The 26,024-nt window shown below is 33.0% G+C and overlaps 1 protein-coding gene across 2 annotated transcripts in view; it reads left to right on the forward strand.

Annotated features, from left to right (window-relative positions):
* LOC143222870 (uncharacterized) overlaps positions 1–26,024 on the forward strand; it is a 27,594-nt gene continuing 1,570 nt past the window's right edge. Inside the window, exons 1-4 of one of the 2 annotated variants that reach the window (XM_076449985.1) lie at positions 1–129; positions 20,306–20,538; positions 23,593–23,633; positions 24,574–26,024. The exon at positions 24,574–26,024 is cut by the window's right edge and continues 1,570 nt beyond it. In XM_076449985.1, the coding sequence (XP_076306100.1) occupies positions 125–129; positions 20,306–20,538; positions 23,593–23,633; positions 24,574–24,672 (378 nt within the window). In that variant the 5' untranslated portion in view covers positions 1–124 and the 3' untranslated portion in view covers positions 24,673–26,024. Of the gene's footprint in view, positions 130–16,535; positions 16,810–20,305; positions 20,539–23,592; positions 23,634–24,573 lie in introns of those variants that run through there. The other variant, XM_076449986.1, reaches the window with a different exon arrangement.

The following is a 26,024-nucleotide window of genomic DNA, read 5'->3' on the forward strand; positions in this document are numbered from 1 at the left end:
CTGAAATACTCGTTGTCATGGAGAAGGCTGACGTCATTAATTTCTCGATAAGCTGAAGGTGGCGTTGTCGCATTTAGAGTAAACTAGTGAGGAGGGAAAGTTGGAAAGAACGTTAACTGACGCTATGAGGTAGGCTTAGCAATATGTTTGTTTTCCGAGATCATTGTTTGTGAAACTGGTTCCACAATTTTCTTTCATTTTTTATATGTTTTGGAATTAGAAGTGAAGAGTGATGCCATATCTAACTTTTTGTTTTAACTTACATGATTAGAGTAGCTAATATTAGTGTTTATATTAAAGTATTTATATTTTGAAGAAATAATTTATCTCTTAAGCTTTTATGTAGAAATTCTGAAGGCTTAATACTAAAATAGTGCGTTTAAAACTTAAATGAAAGTCGTTTTGCGGCCGTCTGGGTATTTTTGTTTGTAATCTATTAATTATTCACTATTTCTGCTATTAGGTCGTTTAACATGAAGTTAATCCAACAATTTGCTGTGTGGTATATTTTTTTTATTTTTAGACACTTTCAAATATAGTGTATGTGTTAATTCACACTCAGTAGTAAGAATATTAATATTAATAATTACTAGCAATTTATCGAATTAGCTTTTTTTGTGCTGCCATCTTTTTAGTTTCGATGTTCAAGACTTGTCGCAATAACATAATTGGATAAACTTAAGATTAAATTTTGATAATTTGTATTCTTGAAAGCAGATCCAAAAATGTTTGTCTAAGTAAACAATATAAACTTCATATAGTAAATGAAATATTTTTCGTAGTCTTAGTGACATAATACATTGTTCAATCAACTGAAATAAAAGTTAAAAAGTCGGAATAAAATAATTGTACTGGTAATGATAATTATCATCGGCAAGGACTATTTCGTTTTATTATAGCTATCATATTGAAATATAATTATTCCGTATTTTGAGAATGTTAATTTATGACCGGAGAGACTATTGTCTTATGTTATTCATAAGTAAAACAATTTCAACTTATTTGTTTTGATTAAGGATAGGTTAAACTGCAAGTAAAACTTAGTATTTAGTTATCTAAAATTCTAAATCCGTCATTTCTTTTTAAGAGTACCTTACATAACGTATTAGGTCATATTCATTGGAGCCATAAGGAAAACACATGTAATACTAATGACTCGTATTTCTACTTGTCTAGAAATGCTTTTAGAGTTAATCTGATTCTCGTCATTAGGACCATTTTAACCAAGTGAGTCTGACTTGTTAAGAAGAAAGTTTTAAAGTTTGAGTGAGTTTAATGGTTTGAAAGCTTCGCTAGAAATATGATTTTTCATATTGGGTTGAGGAATAATTCGTGAGCGTTTTTTCAAGTTAAAAAAATATATTCATAAATGAAACGCTTTCGCAAAATATTTCATGTCATTTGGTAGATAATTTTTTGCTCTAATAGATGGTGTGTTTGATTTTCATATGTCTTTAATTTTTGCTTTCATTTTCAGCTCATTAAATGGAATGTCAAGTGGACAAAATCGAGCATTTTCGACACCATCTGCTTTTCGCATTTAATTTCTTGCAATTTCGTTTAAAACAATGCATACTATATACCTAGGTATTACATGAAATAAAGTATCATAATAAATGTTTTGGGTGTAATGTGTTCATGCATTGAAGTATTGTATAGTCTTGCACGTAATGCTTGAATGAAATTATTTAAAAACGCTCAAGAATTATTCCTCAACCTAATAAAAATGGATGTGATAGTGACCCTTAACATCAAAACATGTTTCTAGGCCAGAACGAGTCACAGAAAGTCATTGTGTCAGTGAAGTTTAGTAATTTATGTTGCTATGAATTGTTGTCAGCCCTTGTAAGCAATCGCAAAGTATTATGTAGTTATGTACAGTATCTATATCGTTTCAAATTTTTATGACTAATATTCATAGCTCTATATTGTTCAAATACTAACTGTAAAGTCAGTAGGAAAAATTTTAATTTATGGTCAGCGTTGATACATCAGATGGCTTTATGTAATTTTTAACAATGCATTACTCGCGTTTAATATTACATTTTTAATTAATACCTTCCCTTATTTTATCAGAAATATTATTTGTCGATTCAATTTTCCGTAACGTACAAGTTTGCTTGTATTTCTTTAATTTTTAATATTGTAGGAAAATATTTTTTATCATTTATTTTTCTGGTAATGATGCAATGAAACCACACAATTTTTCTTATTTATTTTGACAATAATGTTGAAGTGAAGTATTGTGATGGACGGATTTAGATCGATCATAGGGTTAGACACCTGCTCTTATTTTTACCTTTAATACTTATTGGGCAACTTTTTGCAGAGCAAAGAATAATCGGAATTTGTAAGGTTGAGTACGTTTTTGCAGCTTCACTTTGTCATGACCCTACATATAGTCATGGTGTATCTTATGGCTAGGCGTCTTCATAATAGCCCTACATCGTAGATTTCACTGCAGCAGGTTCAGTTGTAAGGTTGTGATATCCAAAGCATGCCCCATCTTCCTGAACTTTCGATAGTCCGTTTAATGCACAAGGATGACAGTTTTCCATCGTTTATTTGAACAGTCGAAGAGTATGAATACCCATATCTTTTTCCAACTGGTTGAACAAGTATGTGATAATTTAATAGATATGTTGTGGAAGATCAATTTGGTATGTAGTTGTGTCACTTTAAGAGGCATAGGTGTTTCCCGATTATGTTTTGTACTGTTAACTAGGGTACGTGAACATACCATAGGCCTTTATGTTCGAGGATTCTCACCTCCTACAAGACTGTAGGCTGGGAGATGACTTGCTATCTTTCCGGATGGCCCTAGTGCCCCAAATTGATCCATATTCCTCTATTTTCCAATATTGTTTAGTACAAGGGAGAGTTCTTGCCTTGAACTTCCAAATTCTCGATCTTAAAACATGTTCATGATCTTAGTATATAAATATTTTGTATTGGTAATTCAACCCAGACAGCTCTGTCTCAGTTGCTATTTTGAAGTTAGTGAATTGCAGTCTTTAAAGTGATCCAAATTGTTCGTGATTCACGGAGAACCACCGGACTAACGTAAAGTCCTTAAAATTGGGTAAAAGTGTCTTGGAGTGTTTATAATAGATTGTGGAATGACATCTAAAGTAATGGTACCTTTAGTCAAATCTGGAAAAGGCAAACCATTATCCAGAACAAAAGTAGGTGAAACCACTGTCTGTCGATTCTGGCCAAATTTTAGGATATCTGCCTGAGACTGTATCAGATGTTAATAATAATAATTTGTTTGTTTGTTTTGAATTTTCGCGCAAAGTTATACGAGGGCTATCTGCGCTAGCCGTCCCTAATTTAGTTGTGTAAGATAAGAGGGATGGCAGCTACTCTTTTACCAACGAATAGTAGGATTGACCGTACACATTATAACGCCCCCACGGCTGAAAGGGCGAGCATATTTGGTGTGATGGGGATTCGAACCCGCGATCTTCGAATCATAGTCGAGTGCCTTATCCATCTGGCATTACAGGGCCAATAATAATAATAAGTAATATATCACGTGCAGGTGATTGAAATTAGATTTCACAAAGCAGACCTGTATACCTAAACAAGTAATGAAACATCGTGTCTCCAGTATCACCTATAACCTGTGGAACAATAATCGTAGGACATTTATTTTTGATAGAAGAGTTGGTCGTGCCTTACCTTGCAGCCACATCGTGCTTTACTCATTTTGAGAGATTGTAACTATATCCAGTCCAGTTTTCACAGAGGAACATGAAGCCTATGACAGTGGTGGAAAGTGTGGAGGAATAAACACTGTTAGACGTACTGCTCTCAACATCCTGTGGAATGTTACCTTTAGATACGTCACATATAAAAAAGAAAATGTAGTAAGATGACAGTAAAAACTGTATTTATTAGGTGCTGTTTCGTAGTGACATCCTTCTCCAAAACACATAGTAGCCTCGTCACATCAAACATGTTCACCCTTTCAGCCGTGTGACGGTCAATCTCACTTTTTGTTGATAAAAGAGTAGCCCAACAGTTGGCGGTGGGTGGTGATGACTAGCTGTCTCTAGTCTTACGCTGCAAAATTAGGGACGGCTAGCGCAGATAGCCCTATTGTAGCTTTGCGTGAAATTCAAAACAAACAAACTCACAGTTAAAAGCCACAAGAATATAAACTGTGAATTGAATAAGAACATAACGAGAATTTGATTAAATACAAAACAATAATATATATACAGGTCAGTGAAATTAGAATAAAACATTAATACATAATTCAACAGAAAATGACTACTCGCATACTTCCCGGGAATTTTTGGAAGATCCAAATTACTGAGGTGACAATGCTTTCACTTAATACTCAATCGTTCCGTACTTTCTTCTGGGCAAAAATAGTGCCTATGCACACTATACTTGTCGAAATTGGCGTTGCACTAGAAACATGAATGGTATGTTTTTTGCAGTGTCTGTTGATAATCCTGGATTAGGCTAATACTTGATTTTATTTTAGCTCGAAGTTCACCTACCTAAATGTCTTTCTGCATTTAATCAGTTACCTTTTAAAATGTAAAACCCTTTGTAGACATCCTAACATTGCAAAAAAGCCTTGTCAGTCAGTGGGTATAAACTATAATACGTTAATTTTTCAACAGTTTGAATATTCCAGACGTACAGTTGTTGTTGTTTTATATAAAATATACAATTTACAGATATATTCCTCTACAGGTGATAAATGTTGTCTCATGTTAAGATTATTCCCATAAAATTCCATTAGATAAAATGTATATTTTATAAAATGTAAAATGGCATTATTTTAAGTCAATAACTGACATTTCATTATAAAAATCAGTTACTTTAAGACTACACACTGCGCTTGAAATCATATTTAATTTTATAAATGAAACGTTTAACATACATGTACCACATACATATATATATATTATATATTTATGTTTGTCGAAACATAAATTATCTTTTTTATATATGAATATTTATTTTTGTTTCTTATTGGAGCCGATTCAAAGTCGACCTATATTACTACCAGTTACCTGCTGGGTGTGACTGCTGTGTGTTTAAGAGATTTTAAGTTTTAATTCACAAAAATTGTAACTAGTGCCTCATCGATTGACCTCATTTCGTTTCAAGACAAATAAACAGCTTTAGTTGGTGTCAATGGTTCGAAGAAATGTAAATGAGTACGAAAGGCAAATTTTAGGTTGCCTGTCGATCTTACAAACTGTTTATAAACAAGTTACTTAAAACTAGCTGCCTCAGCTTTCTTGCTCACTCATACTTTTTTCATTTATCCCTATCGTTTATAGAATCAAGATTGGCAGGAGTAAAATAATCTTAGACTCTATAGTCTATATGATTCTATTCTAATAAGATGCACTCAGAAACATGTCACGTGTAGCGCTGGTTATGATGTCGAGTGAGGTGAAGTTTCGTTGTGCGTATTCGTGGTAGGTGGCATGATAGCTGGACATGGATATATAAAAGTGTCGGATAACACCCTACAAAACTACCTGTTTCATTAATCGCCGCTATATTGGACGTTAGACATTTTCTTTTAGCAATTTGTGTCAATACCAGATTCGGTAAAGCCTCGCATGTTTTCAATGATGTGAACATTGTCCTGGCAAAATTACGGATCTTAAACTTGTAAACCTATTTAGTTTCTATACGTATGTAATCTTTCTTTATGAACATCATTTAGATGATTTACAGCGCTAGATAATAAGTAATCAAAACATAAATTTGTCAATTTTTACTCAAAATTAATGTAAGCATTTGGCGTCTGTTATGGCAGAGTAAATTTCAGACTACATTACTATTTGACGTCAGTATCAGTGTATTTGGCTGATGGTCTAGAGGTCGAATTTTTATGTCGCAATGTCACTGAACATGCTCCGCTTATTTGGTTCTAAGAGCCAGCTACACAGTCAGTATCGGCGGGTGTTGCTATGGATGCTTTACCCCCTGGTGAATATTTAAATATTAGGAACTACTGTATCTGAACCTTTGTGGTCTGACGTACTTGGTTATCCGATAACACGTTGTTCAGGCACAAAATACCATTTACAATGTAATTTATTGAAAAAGATTTATATTACTAGATGATTGCTATAGAGTTGTTAAAGCACAGGAAATATATTTTTGGAAGTTAATTCGAGCATTTCTTTTGTGTTTACGGTTATTTGCCAGTGTTAAATAGTTAGTGTATGATACTTCATGCGTCTGTCGTACTCTTCAGAGCAGTTATTGTTGGATGGTAGAAGAGGATGTTTGTCTTGTTGCTAGTGATTAGAGAGAGGTTGGAAGAAGTAATTGATTTGTTGGAACAGTTTTTGGGATTATGGATTGGCAACTGTTGGGCATCTCACATTCAGACTAGAATGTTCGTGAGGGTTTTGTGTACTTCACGTACTCGTTCTTTACTGTAAACAACACTGTGTAACAAAATTTCTACTTTTTCTTGTTCCTGGCCAGAAAGTGTTATTTCCCAATTACTTATGCCTAAAGTAAATGGAAAAGACCTATTTTTCTCTTCAAACTTTCCTTTTGTGACCTGGGTAATAAATTTTTCAAATTTACCCATTTTCCAGAACATTTCAGGTAGATTTAGTGCTGAGTAGCTGATAGAGAATTTTCTAGAATGCTCTAGAACTTTTCTCCTGGCTCATTCGCTGCACCTAAAAGAGGAATACAACAGAGTGAAGACCTTGCTAGAAACCTTGAAGTATGATGAATATGGCTGGGAAGTTATCGGAGACTTCAAAATGGTGGCATTCTTGATGGGTCTCCAAGGGGGCTTTACCAAGTTTCCCTGTTATCTTTGCTTTTGGGACAGCAGGGACACCGCATAGCACTACAACAGGAATAACTGGCCACAATGGACCGACTTCTCTGTGGGGAGGCACAATGTCAAGTGTAAGCCACCACTGGACCTTGATGCTCATCTTGATAAATTCAAAGACAACATGGGAGCATACTCAGAGGAGCAAGGCGAGCGCTTCCACTGGATATACTGATATATCCAGATATACTGGACTTTGAACGCCGCTACCAAGGAGCGTATAACGAAAACATGATGGAAAACTATATTTGGGGGCTGATATGTGAAAGTGATTTTACATTACAATCGCAAATCTCGAAAAAATACTCACTTCTAAACATTTTTGTTCATTTTTGTATAACTTTATTTTAAATACATGTAAATCCTGATTCATATGTTGTTTTATTCAGACCTTATGTAAATGAAAATGTGCAAATTTGCCCGTTTTTACATTGAAAATAGGTTACTTTCTAAATTTCATTATCCGGGTCACAAAAGCAAAGTTTGAAGGGAATAATGGCCATTTTCTGTACTTTTACAACATAAGCAATTAAGAAATAACATACTATCCATGAACAAAATTTGTGTTACATAGTGTAATCAACCTTGTAAGCGAGTAGAGTTTGTTGACGTGTGCTGATGTAATTGCGAGAGCAATACATACGGATTTTGATCGAATCGAGTACATCAGTTTATTTTATATATCGAAATTTGTTTAAACTTTAAATTACAGAATCATTTTTACACTACAGTTTGCGCGACGCTCTACTGATATATACAAGCCTGTTTTACTTCAGTTTTATAGCATGTGATGAATCACTTTGTATTGCAGTCCGGATAAATCGCACGCCTTTTGTACATTTTAAGTGAGAACATATCTAGTTATTATACATTAGATAATTAAATTTCGACTAATTAATATAAATCATTGGCTGTTCTTGTTATGGCACAGCATGGCCAAGCGCATTAAGGCGTGCGACTCGTAATCTGAGGGTCGCGGTTTCGCATCCCCGTCGCGCCAAACATGCTCGCTCTTTCAGCCGTGGGGGCGTTATAATATGACGGTCAAAGAGTAGCCCAAGAGTTGATGGTGGGTGGTGATGACTAGCTGCCTTCCCTCTAGTCTTACATTGCTAAATTAGGGACGGCTAGCACAGGTAGCCCTCGAGTAGGTATGTGCGAAATTCAAAATAAACAAAAACAAACTATTCTTGTTAATACATAAATTCCGCTTTCAGATTTTGAAAGTTTATCTTTGAATGATGTGAGTGCATTTTACATGATGTGATAAAATGAGATTAATAGGCTATTTTTGATTTTTTATTCCAATATCTGAAATGTTAAATCACAAAGTACGTTTGTTTGTTTTACTGAACTGCTGTTTTGTTGTTGTTGTTTTTTACTTTGGCTTAATCTGGTAACTTTATTTTAAGGTGTTTATTTCAATAAATACAGCTAAGATAGCATTTCACTTAATTATTTTTTTACCACTACCCTGGCAAAGAGACGTCGAACTTTAGTAAACTGAGACTATTTGTTGCAATTGTTACACAAGAAAAGGCTCCAGAATAATTGTGTAGTTTGTAGAAGTTTACTTTCCTAATCAAATATTTATCGTAGCTTCTAATTAGTTACTTCTGTTGTTTATAATACAACTTAAATCAGTGGTTTTATTAACTGTTTTCTAATTCCGTGACTCGTACTATATATAATTCATTAAGAAATTAATCGATGTATATTATTGTCTGTATGTGTGTATAAATAACAAATACGTGTGTGCTCATGTCTGTGCGTGTATATATTTACACACTGTAGAATATATAGTTTATTGTTGGAGCTACATGAGTAAACTGAATGCGATTGCGAGGATCTAATCTCTCTAATAGGTAGTAATAGCGGGAAAACGTTATATATATATATATGGTAAGACTGCTGTGTTGGAATTAGATGTGTTGTATGTTGATCGATTATTTTTATGTCTGTACATTGCAGAGATTGCAATTTCATGTTTATACAAAAGTTGAAAACTTGCACATCTGAACAAAATTGCTTGTTGTGCAGGTGTATACTCTTGAATGGATAGTGATTGGGTAAAAAAATTACTGAAGGATCAATCGCTTATAAAAGATTTCAAATATTTTTCGTAGCTTTACATAATTATTATATATTTTATATAATATTACCGAATATTATTAAATATTTTAGTTAATAATTAAAATGTTAGAATTTCACCTGAAACAAACAGTTAACTTTTTTTTGGAAGTTAATCTTATTGTGACTTCTAAAGATAGCATAAGAAACTTGGGATACATAACTGTTGATGACTAACAGACCATGATTTGTTAAATCATTTTTATGAGTAAACGGTTTTCTATGTTCACAACTAACAAACAAGGTCAGTATCAACTTCCTGTGCGTAGAACTTTTTCTGAAATCTTATCGTCATTTTACATAAATCAAACAACTCTTAAAACAGACTCTAAAAGTTTTAAAAAACAACAACGATAAAACAGGATTTTTACGGGTTCATAATGATATTCTATTACGCACGCACTTGAAGTTGACGTCATTGTAGTTGTATGGAACAAACTAGTCTTTTGTGTCTTCAAAAAAGGGCATATGTTTTTGTTTCTTCAACGATAGAATATTTGTAGCGTTCACGCATCCTTTCGTTCAGATTCTGTTGTATCTAATTAGTAAGTTGACCTTGCAAGCTGAAGACTTTAACAATAAGCTTTACTCTTTCCTTTGAAGCCGCCGTTAGAGCCGATCTTTATCGTCTTTATCAATGTGTATATAGGCTTTTGACCACTGTGAATGTTCGTGAAGAGGGTAGCATCAGTAAACTAACGTTGCAGATGCAACAGTGTTTAATTACTTTGTAACACTTAAATCACATGTACCCTCACATAACCTCCCCGTCTCACTTTGTGTCTCATTCTTAATCTAAGAATATAGCCGTTATATTTCGGTGTACGGATGTAAATCGCACCATTCAACAATAATTTTTAAATATGTAGTTAATCAGCATGATGCTTACCATTTCCAAGTCAATCCTTTAAAATATTAAGAGTCGTTTCCATGGTGTATTGTCTTTGTTTTGCTTTATATATATATATAATACGACCCTTAATATCAGGCACCAATTCTTTTATTCTACTGATCGATCGTCGCAACCGTATAGAAAGATCCTGTCGTCTTTCAGTTTAAAATCAACTCCGTATACTGTCGACTTACCTTTTGTGATCAACTTAAGTTTTCTTCATCTATTGTCAATCACAGCTTCAACTCAAGTTGTCCTTTCATGTATTGTAGTTTCTTAACAAGTATTAACAATCCAGTCGTTTTTAGTTTTTTCATTTATGTGTGCGTATATTTTGGGTCGTATTTTAAAATTTATCATCATTTCTAAGTGAACTAGAATGTTAATATACTTTGGACTGCTGATTCCGAGAGTATTCATGTTAAGAGTAAATATATTTAATCATCACCAGTTAAAGTGTTTTTGACTATTAGTATTAGGGTAAAAACCGTTCAGCTACACCCTTGTGCAAATTAATTGAAACAAATGGTCATTTTACAATATTTTCAGCATGGCGACCTGTGTAGACTCGCTGGATCCGCTGATTTCCTTTAATAGACATTTTTTCACACAGACATTGTCATTAACTGTGTTTTGCAGTACGGTCGATCTATTTTAGGGATATATGACGAAATTTTGGAGATTATTATGTCATTCGAAATTGCGTTAGAAGGGCAAGGAGACCAGTCAAAATACAACTTCTTACCAACTCAATGAAGAAGAAACGGTATCAATGGGGTCTGAAATGCAAGAACAATGGAGGAGAGTGTTATTCAGTGACGAGACTCATTTCTTCGTACAGGGTAAAAGAAGTCTGCATGTTCGCAGATCTCCAGGTTAAAAACTTCGAGAATCTCACATCAGTCAGTTCGTAAAACACCCCTTGAAGAAGATGTTTTAGGGCTTTTTCAGCTACTTTTAGGAGGCTTACATATCGTAGAAGATATGATGCGAGGACCACAGTACATCGAAGTTTTGCAGAGAAGAGTCGTTCCAGAATTGAAAAAGAGATTTCCAGATGTATCTGGCATTTTTCAGCAAGAACTGGCTCCGTGCCACACATTGAAACTTGTGAAGAATTTCATGACTACAACGGGAATAAAGGTGCTGGATTGGCCTGGAAACTCTCCGGACTTAAATCGTATTGAAAATCTTTGGGCGATTTGTAAAGAAAGACTTCGGGAAAAGACTGTACTACGAAAGATAAGCTTATTGAGGCCATAATTGAGGTGTGGTACCGCGATCTAAAAATTAGTAAAGATTGCAGTGGACTCGATGCCAAAGCGGATTAATGATCTTCTGAAAAATAAAGGTGGTCATATCATGTATTAATTTGTGAGTAATTTTTGGATTCTCAGAAATAAAACGCAAAAAAAATTAAAAAATCGTAATTTTTCGTCTTGATTCAATTAATTTGCACAAGAGTGTATGTCTGAATAACTTTTTATAAGGGTTTGGCTAATAATAATAAATATGCATATGACACGTTTGTTAACCAACTGAAGTATACTGAAATAAAGTATTAATACACAACAACTATTTTTTGTAACGAGAAACTCCATAATGGAAGGAGTTGTATGGTGGAAGACAATGGATATACTGTGAATTTAGATGCAGTAAACGCATTTTTATTCAAAATGGCCTCTACAGTCTCCACTCTTTTTAGTGATTTATCACGTGAGCTTTTTAGATATGTTCGTAAATTCTCGGGTCTTTAAATTGAAGAGTTTTTCCAACGTAGTCTCTGTGATAATGGCTTTCATAAGATATCCCATTTTAGTGAATTTAAGTAGATAAACAGACACCTTTTAAACTTTTTTTTTAATATTTGGAAATTACCCATTCCAAATATTTACCTTCTATATTTAACAGTTAACTGCAATTCTAATGAGTAACCGATTACTTCACAACTAGAAATATATACATGCACAAATTAGTAACGCATAGTTCATGTACGTTTCTTAATATAAGAGGAGTAATAGAATGACGAGGCTTTAGGCAACACATTTATCTATATACAGAGCTGCCTGATGAGGACCAGCTGAGGCAGGCCGAAACATTACAAACTTCTATCATTCTAAATAGTTGTGATTTCAAGAGTTTTTTTTTTTTTACAGTTTTAATACTGTATTAAAATGTCAATATATAAATATTATTGAAAGCTAAAAAACATGAATTTTTGCCTATTTTTGAAAAAGGTTCGGCCTTGACAAATAGATACGTGTCCAACATGTCAACAGAAAAAAGCTACATACTAAAGGAACAAAGTACTCTGATAACTCTAACTACGCACTTAGAGCTAAGCTGATACGACAACTGACGTCAGTTAGGCCCTAAATTTAGAAGACCACTTGAGATGCTTCGTGTTGTAAATGTATTTTTGACCGTAGTTATCAGTACCTTCACAGTACTAATTTAGTTTTTATCAATGATCTTCACAGTTTCTTTCGGCGATTCGTGTATAATGAACTTTTTAAATGAAAGTAGATACTACTTATACATACCATTTCACAACCATTTGGTTCGTCATGGCTGTTTTTACACACCCTCCCTTGGAAGAAAAAAAGTAAACATTTAAACTTATCTTTTATTTACAGAAAGTTATCTATTCCCACCTTAATCTCTCGTAAATTGTAGATATTCATCACTACTAACACAAACTCATTCCATGAGCAATTCATCTTGTTACAATAATAAAATTGATTTAACTAGAACCTACTCTCTCTTGTCTTCAGAATAAAGCTAAAATATATTAGAAGATTTTATCGTATAGATCTCCCGAATAATTTTATCAGTTTATGCAAGGTCACTATACTCTTCTCAAGAGAGAGAGATAAGAGCTCTTACCTTATTTTAACATAACACATCTTTTCAAAATCATCTTTTAAGCCTTTTAGCAATTAGCAATGCGGTATATTTTTTTAAGTAAGGATACCGACAGTACGCTATTCTAATAGTCCTAATTAGTGATTTGTATAGCGAACTAATTAAAGTTGAAACAGATACAAACGACGTGTATCAGCATAAAATGTTGAGCAGAAAACATTAGTAAGCTAATTTAAGTAATATCGTATTGTATCATTAAATATCGTTGGCATTGTTTATGTTATAAAGAAAAGTACGTAATGTGCCTTAAAACAGATTACAGTTACATCCTTTTACTTTTAATCAAATCTGTAAGTACATCATAAAATACTATTTAAATTTACTTGTAGAATTACGTCGTTTTTTTCTACAATCACGCTGATGTGGGGATTGGTATGGGGTTCTCATCTTTACTAGAGTCGTCTGACTTGGGATAATTCAAATACATTACATTGAACTTACTATAATTAAATATAGTGTGCCAAATACATGCTTATAACAAAAATTCATTTTTTAGATATTTGGTCAACTTAACAGTTAAACCAAAACATTGTGTATCATCTCAATATCTTCAAGACAACTAGAAATCAAAGATTTCAAATCTACAAACTATATTAATCTATCAGTATTGTTATCGGAAGAAAAAACTAAGGCTTAGGCACTGTTCCTTGGCGCATTCCACTAGTAACAAAGTTCTGTTTTGATTAGCCTCCCAGTGGTTCAGCAGTAAGTTTGAAAGCTTGTAACACTAAAAATTGGGTTTCAGTTCTTCGAAGGGCAAAGTGTAAATAGCCCGTTGTGTAGCTTAGCGTTTAGCAATAACAAACAGTCCATTTTGATAGGATTTCATTAATAACGTTTTGATATATCTTATATAGCTAGTTAATTTGTCTTTCGATGTGATTTTTCTTGGTTAATCCGTTGCGTGGCACACAATCAAAAGCTTTTTGAAAATCTAAGTACATCAAGCCTACACACTATTCATCATCCATATTAAAAGAAACACCTTAAGAAATCGACATAATAGCAAGATGATTTCCCTTTATCGAATCTGTATTGGTTTTCGTCTAAAACGCATTTCTTTAATTAACTTTAAGTTTCTTTCATTGCTCTCTCTCTCTTTTTCCACAATAGAAGTAGGACTAACTTCATGACACCAGTGCGATTTTTTTCTTATTTCTCTTTGTAGTTTAAAAATGGGATTAATTTTCCGTTTCACTTTTGCACCACTATCCCCTGAATCAAGAAAGGTCTCTTTAATTTGTCATCCTTTCAGGCTGGGTGAGTTTCCCTCAGTCTTTGTTTGTTTGTACTTTCTGTTTATAAAAGTGAAGTTGTTGGTAAAGTTATTAGCTTCTAAAATCTGTGTAGTGGTGTTTTTACCAAACTTCTTAAGGCAACTTCCTTTTATATATTAAGGAATTTTACACTTTTTTTTTGAGATCGTGAGGGGAAAGTACAATCTAACGCTGTCATTTCAACAAACCGGTTTACACAAGAGAGACTGTCTCGTCTTGTAACAGGAGCGGCTTTGTGTCACTTTTTTGCCATGTATGTAGGCGAAACTTGTTTGTGCATGGTGACTTACTTTAAAATTGATGTGAATCAGTTTGCGACGGTACTGAAATCAGTAATTTGAATTAATATCAACAGCACTTTAACTAGATTATAAACGCCTAAAATCCAATAACTGTATATATATCTACGTATTAGATATAAGTAAGTTTTTTAGAAGTTTCATTGTCAAGAGTAATTTGCGAAATATTAAGAGTTGTTATACTGGGCACATAGATTTTGTTACATTATGTATGTGGGTAAATTTGATAAAGGTGAACGGGAGTTTGTATTGAATACTTGTTTTTAGTTCAGATATGTTCAAATTTTGAAGAAACTATCTCCGAGAAATAAAAAGATAGCCTATATTATAATTTAATGTAATTAGCCAGATTGGAGAAAGTCTTTTTACCTTTTTGTAATAACACAGACTATTATTTCTGTGACTACTAATTAATAATGTGTATTTGTTCAGTTGTTTAATATTTAAAACACAAAATACTTGAATGTACTTTGCCAGTGGCAGGGTAGATAGGGTTTCTAATTGTATCCACAACAGTACTGAATATTAGGAGGTTATAATGTCATTCTATAGGTCATTAGAATACTGTGCTCAGTTTTCGGCTCTTTACCTTGAAAACGACATCCATCTGTTGGAAAGGGTTATAAGAAGGGTTACTAGAATGATACCCAAAATGGAAAGGTCATCATACAAAGAGTGGTTAAGATCTTTGAACTTTTATTTTGAAAAAAAAAAAGTGGAATTTGATTTATGTCTTTAAGGTTGATCAGAAGACAGATAGCGTTATTGCATTATTTGTTTACGTACTTAGTGGTGAAAATGACAGGACAAAGGAACACAAACAAATTTTTGCAGGGTAAAAGTCATCTTACGCCAAGACAGCTTTATTTTTCCTTTGGAATTAATTTCCTTCAGATGTGGTACATACAGATATTTAAAAGAAGATCTGATAAATACTTGAATGATAATGGTTGACTCAGTGTTTTATTTTTGTTTTAGAGTTTAATATAGTGGATGGGGCGGCCTACATGAACTAATAGGTCTCAAGTTGTTCTTAAATTATATGGATGTATGGATACGTAAAAGTTACCCTTAAAAAGTGTAGAAAAGCTGGTATCAATTTCTGCTGAATTTCTTCAAAGATATAGATTATAATATGTATTAAGAAACAAGCTTAGGCCTGGCATGGCCAAGCGCGTAAGGCGTGCGATTCGTAATCCGAGGGTCGCGGGTTCGCGCCCGCGTTGCGCTAAACATGCTCGCCCTCCTAGCCGTGGGGGCGTATAATGTTATGGTCAATCCCACTATTCGTTGGTAAAAGAGTAGCCCAAGAGTTGGCGGTGGGTGGTGATGACTAGCTGCCTTTTCTCTAGTCTTACACTGCTAAATTAGGGATGGCTAGCACAGATAGCCCTCGAGTAGCTATGTGCGAAATTCCAAAACAAACAAACAAAACAAACAGAAAAAAGCTTCTGAACTTGAGCCCGCACATACATATTAGTGCTACGTTTACATAAAAAAACAACAAAAAACGAATGGTGAACCCAAACTTTAGGGATCTTGCCCATTTGGAAAAACTTGTGATTTTCTATGAAAATGCTGCATGTATTTGAGGCTGTCTCCACACCTTTTGAATATGTTTTATGAAAATATTCACTGTCTACATGTATGTGAAAATAACTGCTTAATCCAACAGTTTACTCCTACGATTTGCCTTTACCTTTGTTGTATTTTCTGGTTTTTACGAACAGCACGTTTAATTACTCCAAGGAGGCTAGAACTTTACAACAAATTATCAAAATTCAAGTACGAGAAAGAAAAATCTCATTAAGTTTAGCTTTCCTTTAATATTATTAAACAATACATAGTGAAACAATTTTCATATGCGATGCCATTAAACAAAAATTGCCTTTCGTGAGTATCGGAGACTTCATGCAAATTAAGCACAATATTTAACTAAATATACGTACATGCGTGACATTTATATTCTTGTTTCTGTTTATTTATTTATTTTTTGTTTATTGAATTTTGCGTAAAACTACTGGAGGGATATCTGCCTCAGCTGCCCCTAATTTGGAAGTGAGAAACCAGGAACAAGGCAACTGGTTTACCAATGTCAGCAGTAAATTACTTTTTCACGAAATAACATGGGATTGACTTAAATATTATAACGCCCTTACGGCTTAGATAGGAAGCATATTTGCATATGGTAGAGAAAGGATTCGAATCCGCAACTTGGAGATTGCGAACCGAGCGGGCTAACCACGAGGCCTTTTTCTTGTATAATTTATGAACCGTTTGATTTTGAATTTCGAGGATAATTTGTAATAACGTTAAATGCAATTATTAGTATATTTCCACGTCTACCCCTAGAATCAATACTTTATAGTGTCATTATGGATTAAAATGTTCGGAGATCGTTAAGTTAAAAGGCAGTGAAAAAGAAAGATCGCCTAAATCACGGTACTGATGTTTTACATTTTTTGAATTAATAATTTACTTTCTTGAGTGTTTACACGGAAACCTTATGTGTAGCGTAGTAGTAGATTTTTACACGGAAATTGCGTTTTCTTATTACCTTCAGGCACATCTAGGGTTAGGTACGACATTATATATAATTGACATTTCAAGATTTCTTTCTGAACTACTGCTAGTACACAGCGCTTGTCGTTTGTTTACCTTTCAGTCACTGCAGTTTAAGAGCATTATGTATACTGTTACATCGTCGGGATATCATTTGTTGAATTTCGCTCAGAACGTCTATTATGAAATAATTATGGTGTTTTACACGTTTCCAATGCATTCGTAATAAGAACATATTAAAAGTGTTTTTTAATGTTCAAGTTATGTTAATATTAGTTGAAAGTGTTACCAAGAACATTAATAAATATTGTAATTATTTGCACAATATGAATTGAAGACCGAATTTTATTTGTGAAGAAAATGATATATCTGCTCTTTATTATTTCTTGAGGATCAAAAATTGAGAATGTTTCCTCTGCATTACTAAAGATGATGAAGTAACAAGCTCATGCTTTAATAATATAAGATGATCTTCCAAGATCATGAGATAGAACTAAAGGAGTGGCAGGTATTTAGGTAATTATTAACAAAATAGAGGCCACAGGTGTTCAAGAATGAAGCCATTCAACTTCACACAACTTGTAATAATTTGTTAAAGAGCTCTTTGGGAAAGAGAAAAAAATTCCAGGCATGCTTATGATTTAATTATTACATGTTTTTAAAAATGAAAGCTATAATTAAAGCATTTATATACATTATTTCTAATTCTCCCCTCAATTGAATCTAAGTAGCCAAAGTTTCTTACTGCTACAAATGTAACAATAAAACTACTTAAACAAAATAATTTGGGAATGGCAGGTGAGGCCACGAGCAGTCTTGACAACATTTGACTAACAGTTTAGGGCACGCTGAAATTTGTCAGTTTTGATGCAGGAAAGGCTGGAGATTGTAGTGTCTGGAGAAAATTCACTTTTACTAGTCGAGATCAAATGAAAGCCTGATTAGAGCACATGATGACATCTTGAAGAGAGATGATTTGCACATGTAGAACACTTTGGTAAAATAATGTGGAAAACATAAAAAGACAATATAGAAGTTATTTATTACAGAGCAGTGTTAGGGTACCAAGTAGTATACATAGTTACCCATGCATTGACTAGTCCTTCCACAACTGATAAGTAGGACTTCAGGAAGAAGTTGGCCTTCACTTCTTTGTTTGATTTGTCTATGATGTCTTGAAGAGTTTGGTTCAGTGGCTGAAGTGGTTGATCATCCAGTCTTCATATCAATAGAATTTTCTGGTCTTCATCATTTGTGACTTACAGTCATCAGATATGTCAGTCTTGGTTGCTTTGCTTTTAGATTTAGTAGACGTCATTGGGATGAAGGTGGAATATTGCCCTAGATTATGTTGAGCAGGTTTGTTGTTAGAAGATTCCTTACTTTTGCTCTGAACTACTGGTTTTGGTTGCTGTGGAGGTTGGTGGTAAAAATTTGGAAGTCTGGGTTATCCTGGTGTTCTTTCTTGGTCATGTTTTTTTTTTTTTTGTCCTAAAGTGACAGAAAAGCAAATAAAAATCTTGAGTTAGTAATGAGTCCATGGTTTTGGAAGCAGTTACAAGTTTTATAAAAGATGTAGCTTTTCCTGTTATCCTAGATATGTTTTGGTGGACACCGTGAAAGGTTGATGGGTAATCAACATGATGGGTTTCTAAGATTGCTTGAGTATTGATGGGCAGGCCCACTTTCCTCAGGAAGACATGCTAAAAGGATCTTACTAACAGGTGGATGGCATTCAACAATGATGGGTTCCAAGTTCCAAAGGGCACTTACATAATTTCAATCTTCTTGTATCTTTGGTTGAATAAAACTTGCACCACCATATGAGTAAACGTTTGTGCTTTTTAATGAACTTGTAAGTATTTTTGATAGTTGGTAGTCTGTCAATGATCACCAGATGCTGCTTCCTCTGACTCTAGAGCAACTGTTAAAATAGACAGAAAAATATCAAATATGAAAATGCCTTGAGGTAAACTAACAGAGATTCGTGGGTTATTTATTTCAGATGCTTTAAACCTTGAAAGTGGATTCTGTATTGGAGCAAAAGCTCAAAGTGAAATAAACCTTTCTGTTTCTGATGTTATAAATGTAATATGTATCCATTCCCAAGTAATCTTTACGATTATATTACCAATGTGGCCAAGGAAACCTTATATGTGCCTGTGCATAACCCACTCGAGTATTCACCAAAGTTATCAGTGATGCTTTTGGCATTCACTCTCTGCTTAATTATTAACTTTTTTGAATGAAAACTATAATCAAGGCATTTGCACACACTGTTTCTAGCTTTTCCCTTGTTTATTCAAATAAAGTTTCTTCCTGCTTTGAACATAACAATAAAAGTACACACATTTTTCTCTACCCTTTACCTGAATCCACTACTAACACTTGTATAACAAACCAAATAGAAGAATATGCAGTTTGATACTTCCCTAAAAATAAATATTAACTGATAGGAACAATTTCAAGTCTATTCTATAATTGAGGGCCATTTGACCTTAACCTTTGGTCAAGCCTAACTAGTTTATGAATATCAGGATTAAAGGATAGATGAACTAAATAATTTTTTTGATTTTACAGGTATTGTTGGTTTATTATTTTCTTATTTGAATCTAAATAACCAAAGCTTCTTACTGCTGCAAGTATAACAATAAAATTACACACACACGTAGGTGTACATACATTTCTACATTTATCTATTGTTTGATCTTTTAGGCAAATATGGAGTCATCTAGCAAAAATAAAAGGGGGAGTAAGTTAAAACTAGGACATTTCTTATGACTTGAAAGTAGGGATTGTTGGTTTTTCTTAAAATTACTGTAAGAAGTATCCAAAATAAAATGATGCAATGAAAAGTATGCAAACAAGTTGTAATAGTTGGATAGCATAAATAGCTCATGAAAGTCATGAATAAAGTGCAGTTGAACTAAATTTAGTGACTTTACAGGTGTAGTTTGTTTATTATCTAATGTTTCTTCACGCACTAAATTTGATAAGCACTTCTTGTTGCTATAAACACTAATAGATTGTTTGTTTGTTTTGGAATTTCGCACAAAGCTACTTGAGGGCTATCTGTGCTAGCCGTCCCTAATTTAGCAGTGTAAGACTAGAGGGAAGGCAGCTAGTCATCACCACCCACCGCCAACTCTTGGGCTACTCTTTTACCAACGAATAGTGGGATTGACCGTCACATTATATGCCCCCACGGCTGGGAGGGCAGCATGTTTAGCGCGACGCGGGCGTAAACCCGCGACCCTCGGATTACGAGTCGCACGCCTTACACGCTTGGCCATGCCGGGCCACACTAATAGATAAAGATGTGAGTACATTTCTACACCTATCCACTGTTTGAATCTAATAAAAATTTGTTTTGTAGCATTATCATGTTTCAACAAAAGGAAAGTAATGAAGCAGACTTAACCTTGACCAGACAACCTGATCTACAGAGAAATGATGACACAAGAGTCAGTCTTCATTCATTAGAACAAAAGCAGCGCCCTCCTTTAGTCCAATCTGTCAGTATTATTGTTGAATCAGTTGACAATGGGGAACACGAAGAACTTGAATTCCCAGATATTAAGGAGCAAGAAGAAGTAGAACCTATACATTGTAAGTATAAGGACTAACAGCTTATTTAATTTGGAATGCTTTGAGTATTTTTATATTTGGAAAAGTTAAATCTTTCACTTGATGATTGTGACATTTCTAAGAGGTTCAATCTGTGTATGTCTTGTTGAATGCTATTTTGAAAATAATTGGAAAAGCGTATTTCTATTGGTTTCAAAAAAAATTTCCACATTTAAACAAAAACTGGTTATGTGTTAGGTTATAGTTTTCTGAGCAAGTTAAAAATTTTGCTTATAATTTCTTTAACTATCATCTAGTTGAGCATTACACTAAAATATGCTGATGCATGTTTTTCAGTGTTTTCAGTAATTGAAAAATGCTTTATTCAGCTTTTAAAATCTCAGCTATATGCAGCTTGTACTAAATGTATCAGTCCTGGTGTGTAAGAAAATAACATTATATTATCTCTGGTTTCACTGATCATTGTATAGTACACAAATATAAGAGTATTTGTAAACATTGTTGAGTTGGTATAATAATAACATAAAAACAAACAAACAAAATGTATTTAATTTAGGATATAGATCATATAAATACAAGGTGACCATAAATGTCAAGTGATCGCATTGGGACAATATAAGTGTTGAGACACCAATTCAGCATAGGCTTAGTAGTCTCATGAATAGGGTCATTGTTATTTGTGGAATAACTTGTTTGTGCAATAAAAAGTGCATGAACAAGTAAATTTATACTAGTTAGATTTTTAAATGATTTTCAATCCTTTCTTTGGTTGGCATTGTAATTTATATAGCGAAGTGAAACAGTCTAAATTTGCCAACCAGAAAAGTCTGAGAACATTACATCCCTTTCTAATCATAGAAAGGTGTCATTTATATTGTTTATTACAATTAAATGTACATTTTCATCTCTGCTTATCATAATAATAGCAAAAAGGCATATTACTATTTTTTTTAAAAACTTTAAGGTGAATATGAAGTCACCAAGCAAAACAAAATAAAATAAGTTAAAAGTGGGACATTTATTATGTCCTGAAAGACATCTTCAGGATACCAGGACATACAGGTCCAAACTAAGGCATATGGTAATCAAATGCAAATACTTAACACAATGACAGCAGTTGACCAATTCAGTACATACACACACATCTGTAAAGAGGAGTAAATTGTTTAACTTGCTAACATTATGGTATTGGAACATATGAACTAACATTAACAGCTTGTTCATTACTGTAGTATGATTTTGTGTATTTATTTATGCGCATGCACAAGTAATACCGTATTGTGCAGAAGTATTAGAACAAAACAATATTTTGTCATTCTTGTAAATTTCAACACCCCACACACACACACAGTTGACAATTGAATGAGCCAGGGTGAGAATACTTATCATTCTTGAGAATTTCCATATACTTGTACAAATGGCATATCATAAAGTTTCTACTTGAATGAACATATTAATCAAATTTAGGATCTGAAATAACTGTCATAGTACCCTGTGCAGTGTCTTAACTATATAGTAAGAAGTTATCAAGGAACTAGCATAGTAGTATCAGTATATACTAGAAGAAATCAATTAAATAGCATTCCACAAAAAAATCTTGGTAAAAGAAACAGTGTTTGACATATGTTATGTTGTCATGCCATGGCCCAAAAAGCATAGAGAATTGTCAGTAGAGCAGAGAGTTTGCATAAGAGCTCTACTTGATGCTGGTTGATTGCAAACTTGAAATGCTCACTAAACACTGTCAAGTACACTCTAGTGTGAGAGACTGAGAAGGTAAATTTTAAAATAGGAAAGAAAAAGGCAGAATGCCTAAACTCAACAATACTGATGTTAAGTATCTTCATTTATGCAGCCTTCAAAATTAGGAAGACTTCCATTGATCTCAAGCATGAGATAAACAACCATATACCAAATGACAGAAAAGTGTCAAGAGCTACTGTGTCAAGAAAATGAATGAGAGTGAAATATTTGGTCACGTAGCAATTAAAAAACTATTTTGATCTCCGCTTATTGGTAAGAGAATTAAATCCACTAAAAAGTACAAAAACTGGACTGTTGATAATTTGAAAATAGTGTTATAGATGGATTATTTCAAGTTTGAAATATTTAGTTCAAAAGATAGATTGTATGTTCAGTGAAAGAAAGGTGAAAGATACTTACCTCAGTGCATAGTACCTACCATGAAGCATGGGAGAAACAGTGTGATGGTTTGAGGTTTTCTTATGCTGAGATGGCAGGAGATATTTGGAAAATAGATGAAATAATGGATCAGCATTAGTACCATCAGTGGTTTGCATATTATTGGGAAAGGATTCTGCTACCAAGAAGATAATGACCCCAAATGCTCATGTAATCTATGCAAAAATTATTTAGCTATGAAAGACGTTGCTGGAGGCATTCAAGTGATTCAATGGTCCCACAGAGCCTCGATTTCAATCCAGATGTGCAGATATTAGATTTGATAAATCAAAAGTTATTTCCAAAAAAAAACCTTTATGGAAGTGTATTTGGGGACATTTGGAATAAAATCCCAAAGGATACTTTGATTAAATATGTTGCAACAATGCCTGAAATACTATCTGCAGTTATTAAAGTAAGAGAAAGACCCACAAAATATTGACTGTTTGCAGAACTCATGCACTTCTACTGAGTTTTTGTTGCACTAAATATAAAGGTTAATAAAATTTTTGCTTTACCTGTTAGTTACCTTCCATTGTTCTTTGAAGGTAACCTGAAACCTAATTTTTGAGTTTGTCATAACACTTTTTTTAAATATGTTGCAACAATGCCTGAAATACTATCTGCAGTTATTAAAGTAAGAGAAAGACCCACAAAATATTGACTGTTTGCAGAACTCATGCACTTCTACTGAGTTTTTGTTGCACTAAATATAAAGGTTAATAAAATTTTTGCTTTACCTGTTAGTTACCTTCCATTGTTCTTTGAAGGTAACCTGAAACCTAATTTTTGAGTTTGTCATAACACTTTTTCACAATACTGTACATATTTACTATATTATAAAACATTTGGCTGTGTCTGTTTTTGTAACCATTATCAATTTTTTTCCTACAGTTGAAAAATCCCCCAGGAAATCAAGTGTTCAGTTGATTATGGTGAGTTCTTATTTTTTGATGAGAAAAGTGTGTATTTCTACTTGGTGAAAAAGAGCTGCACATTTAACTAGATTAATCAGTATAAACTAGTTTCATGTGAAATAAACAATATTATGATTAGTGATTAATGCCAAAAAAAATAATAGATTAATCAATTAGTTTTTCTCATTACTGTTTTTGAGTTTCCCAATTATCCATATAATTAAAGTGTTCAGTTGATTTCTCATTATTCTTGATTAGTTCAAGGATATTTATTGTAATCATTTATTTTCACAACTAATAAAATAATCAACTATTCAAAATTAGTTTCCAGTTGTTACTATTTTTGATTTATTTCAACTATCCAAGTCTTGTGAGATTAATCTATTAGGTGAATGTAGTTGATTAATGAGCCTGACAGTTAAACATGTATCACATTTCACTAATTGCTCAGCTATTTTGTGTGTTTTTTACCACTAGAATTTGGACTTTTGTAAAATTATGTGTATTATTTAGCTGCAAATTAATACAATTTGAGAAAATTCTATTGTAACAAGTGTCTCAGCAAACAAAAATCAACAAATATTGCTTTAGATGCAAGTTGGTTATTACAGTCAGAATGAAGAATATTTTTGAGAATAATTCCTTAACAAACAAGGAAGTAATTGGAAACATGCTACAATTTAAAAAAAAAACGACAATACAACTGTTGATCAATGTTTTGTTAAAGCAAACTTCTGAAAAAAAGTCAAAATCAAAGTTACAATTTATCAGTATTATGAATTTCTAATAGCAAAAATAGTTTACTAAAAACAGTTGTATGTGTTAATGAGCACATTCTTACAAGGTGTTTTTTTTAACTGAAAAATACCTGTCTGATGATTAAGGTAACCCATGTTGCTATGTCTGTTTACCAAAATTCCACATATCTGTTAACTAGGTTACATTATTTGTTTACCAGGATCATGCACGTCTGAGGAAAGAAGAATTTGCTCGTCTCTTGGAAGAGCATGCTCAACTTGTCAAAGAAATCAACCAGGCAGAAAATAGTTTACTGTGATACTATTCTCTTTGGCAGTAAATATATGATGTGGATCCTAAATTCACAAAAATATGTGATTTGAATAAAAAAAATTGAATTGAGGTTGGAATTTGAGCCTGTTCTGTTGGGAAAAAAACAAGTTCATTTGTGAAACCTTACTGTATGTGAAGACAAAGTATTTTCTTTATGAAGGCTTTCTCAGTGTATTTTGTTTATTTTTTTTAAGTGGTTTTTAAAGTATCTATTAAGCTTTCCAATAATTTGTCAGGATGTGTTGGTGTTTAGCAATATTGTGATTAAATAGGGCTGAAATAACACCACGAATATTTAAAATGTTTAGTGAAAACTGACAGCTATAAGAATTTAATTTGAAATGTTTACTTTATAACAACCTTTCTTGCTGTGGTTTGTATCTTGTATTGTTGCATTATATTATTGATCATCATCTGTTTAGTAAGCTGTTAGTTAATCTAAACGTTTGAAATGTACCTTATTTGAAAATCTTTTTCTTTTTTCCTGTATAATCACTTTTTTTTCTTCTGGCAGATTTTGGTTTAGAGTGTTTTAAACACCATCCGTTAAAATAATATAATGTAGGTATTTTAAGTAAAATGTTGATTATTACATTAATACTTCTTAATAATGTTAAAAGTGTTTAATGAGTAAAACAATTTTTTTATGCAGGCCTATAACTTGTTTGGTTTATTTACAGTAGTCATCAGGACATTTTATTAAAAAAAGCAGTTTTTTGTTATTTCAAATACCACTGCTTCATAAACAATAGTTTTTTAAATTTTATACACATTGTTATGCTATCTATCAATTAGCTAATTTAGACAGGTAATTCTGTCACAGAGTCCATTTTAAAAAACTAAATTTTATATACATTGTTAGATTATTTATGAATAAGCTAACTTAGACAGGTAATTCTGTCGCAGAGTCCATTTTAAACATTTTATATTGAAAGTATATATATTATTTAACCATTGAATGAGGACAATAACTGCTTGGCTTTAACCTTGAAAGTGGGTCAGGGTTAACAAAATGTAATATTTATTTAATAAGTTTTCAGAAACTAGGCAAGTTATCTCCAAAGTATTTTTGATGGCAGTGCCTATATTATGTTATCACATTTAGTCTAAAAATAATATACAAAACCTTTCTGTTAGAGCAAAAATGTTTAATTTTGAACTTGAGGTTAGAGTTACCTCATTCACTTAAGTCAACTGAATTTGAATGAATTCAGACAAAATTAAAATCTAATATGTATAAATATACATACTTATTGTTTGCAGTTTTGGAAATATTTAATAGTAAGTAGAAGGAACAGTAACTTGCACAGTTTGATTTTCTTTTAGATTTGTTGCAGA

This window comes from Tachypleus tridentatus, chromosome 8 (genome assembly GCF_004210375.1).
Source record: "Tachypleus tridentatus isolate NWPU-2018 chromosome 8, ASM421037v1, whole genome shotgun sequence".
Classification (NCBI taxonomy): domain Eukaryota; kingdom Metazoa; phylum Arthropoda; class Merostomata; order Xiphosura; family Limulidae; genus Tachypleus; species Tachypleus tridentatus.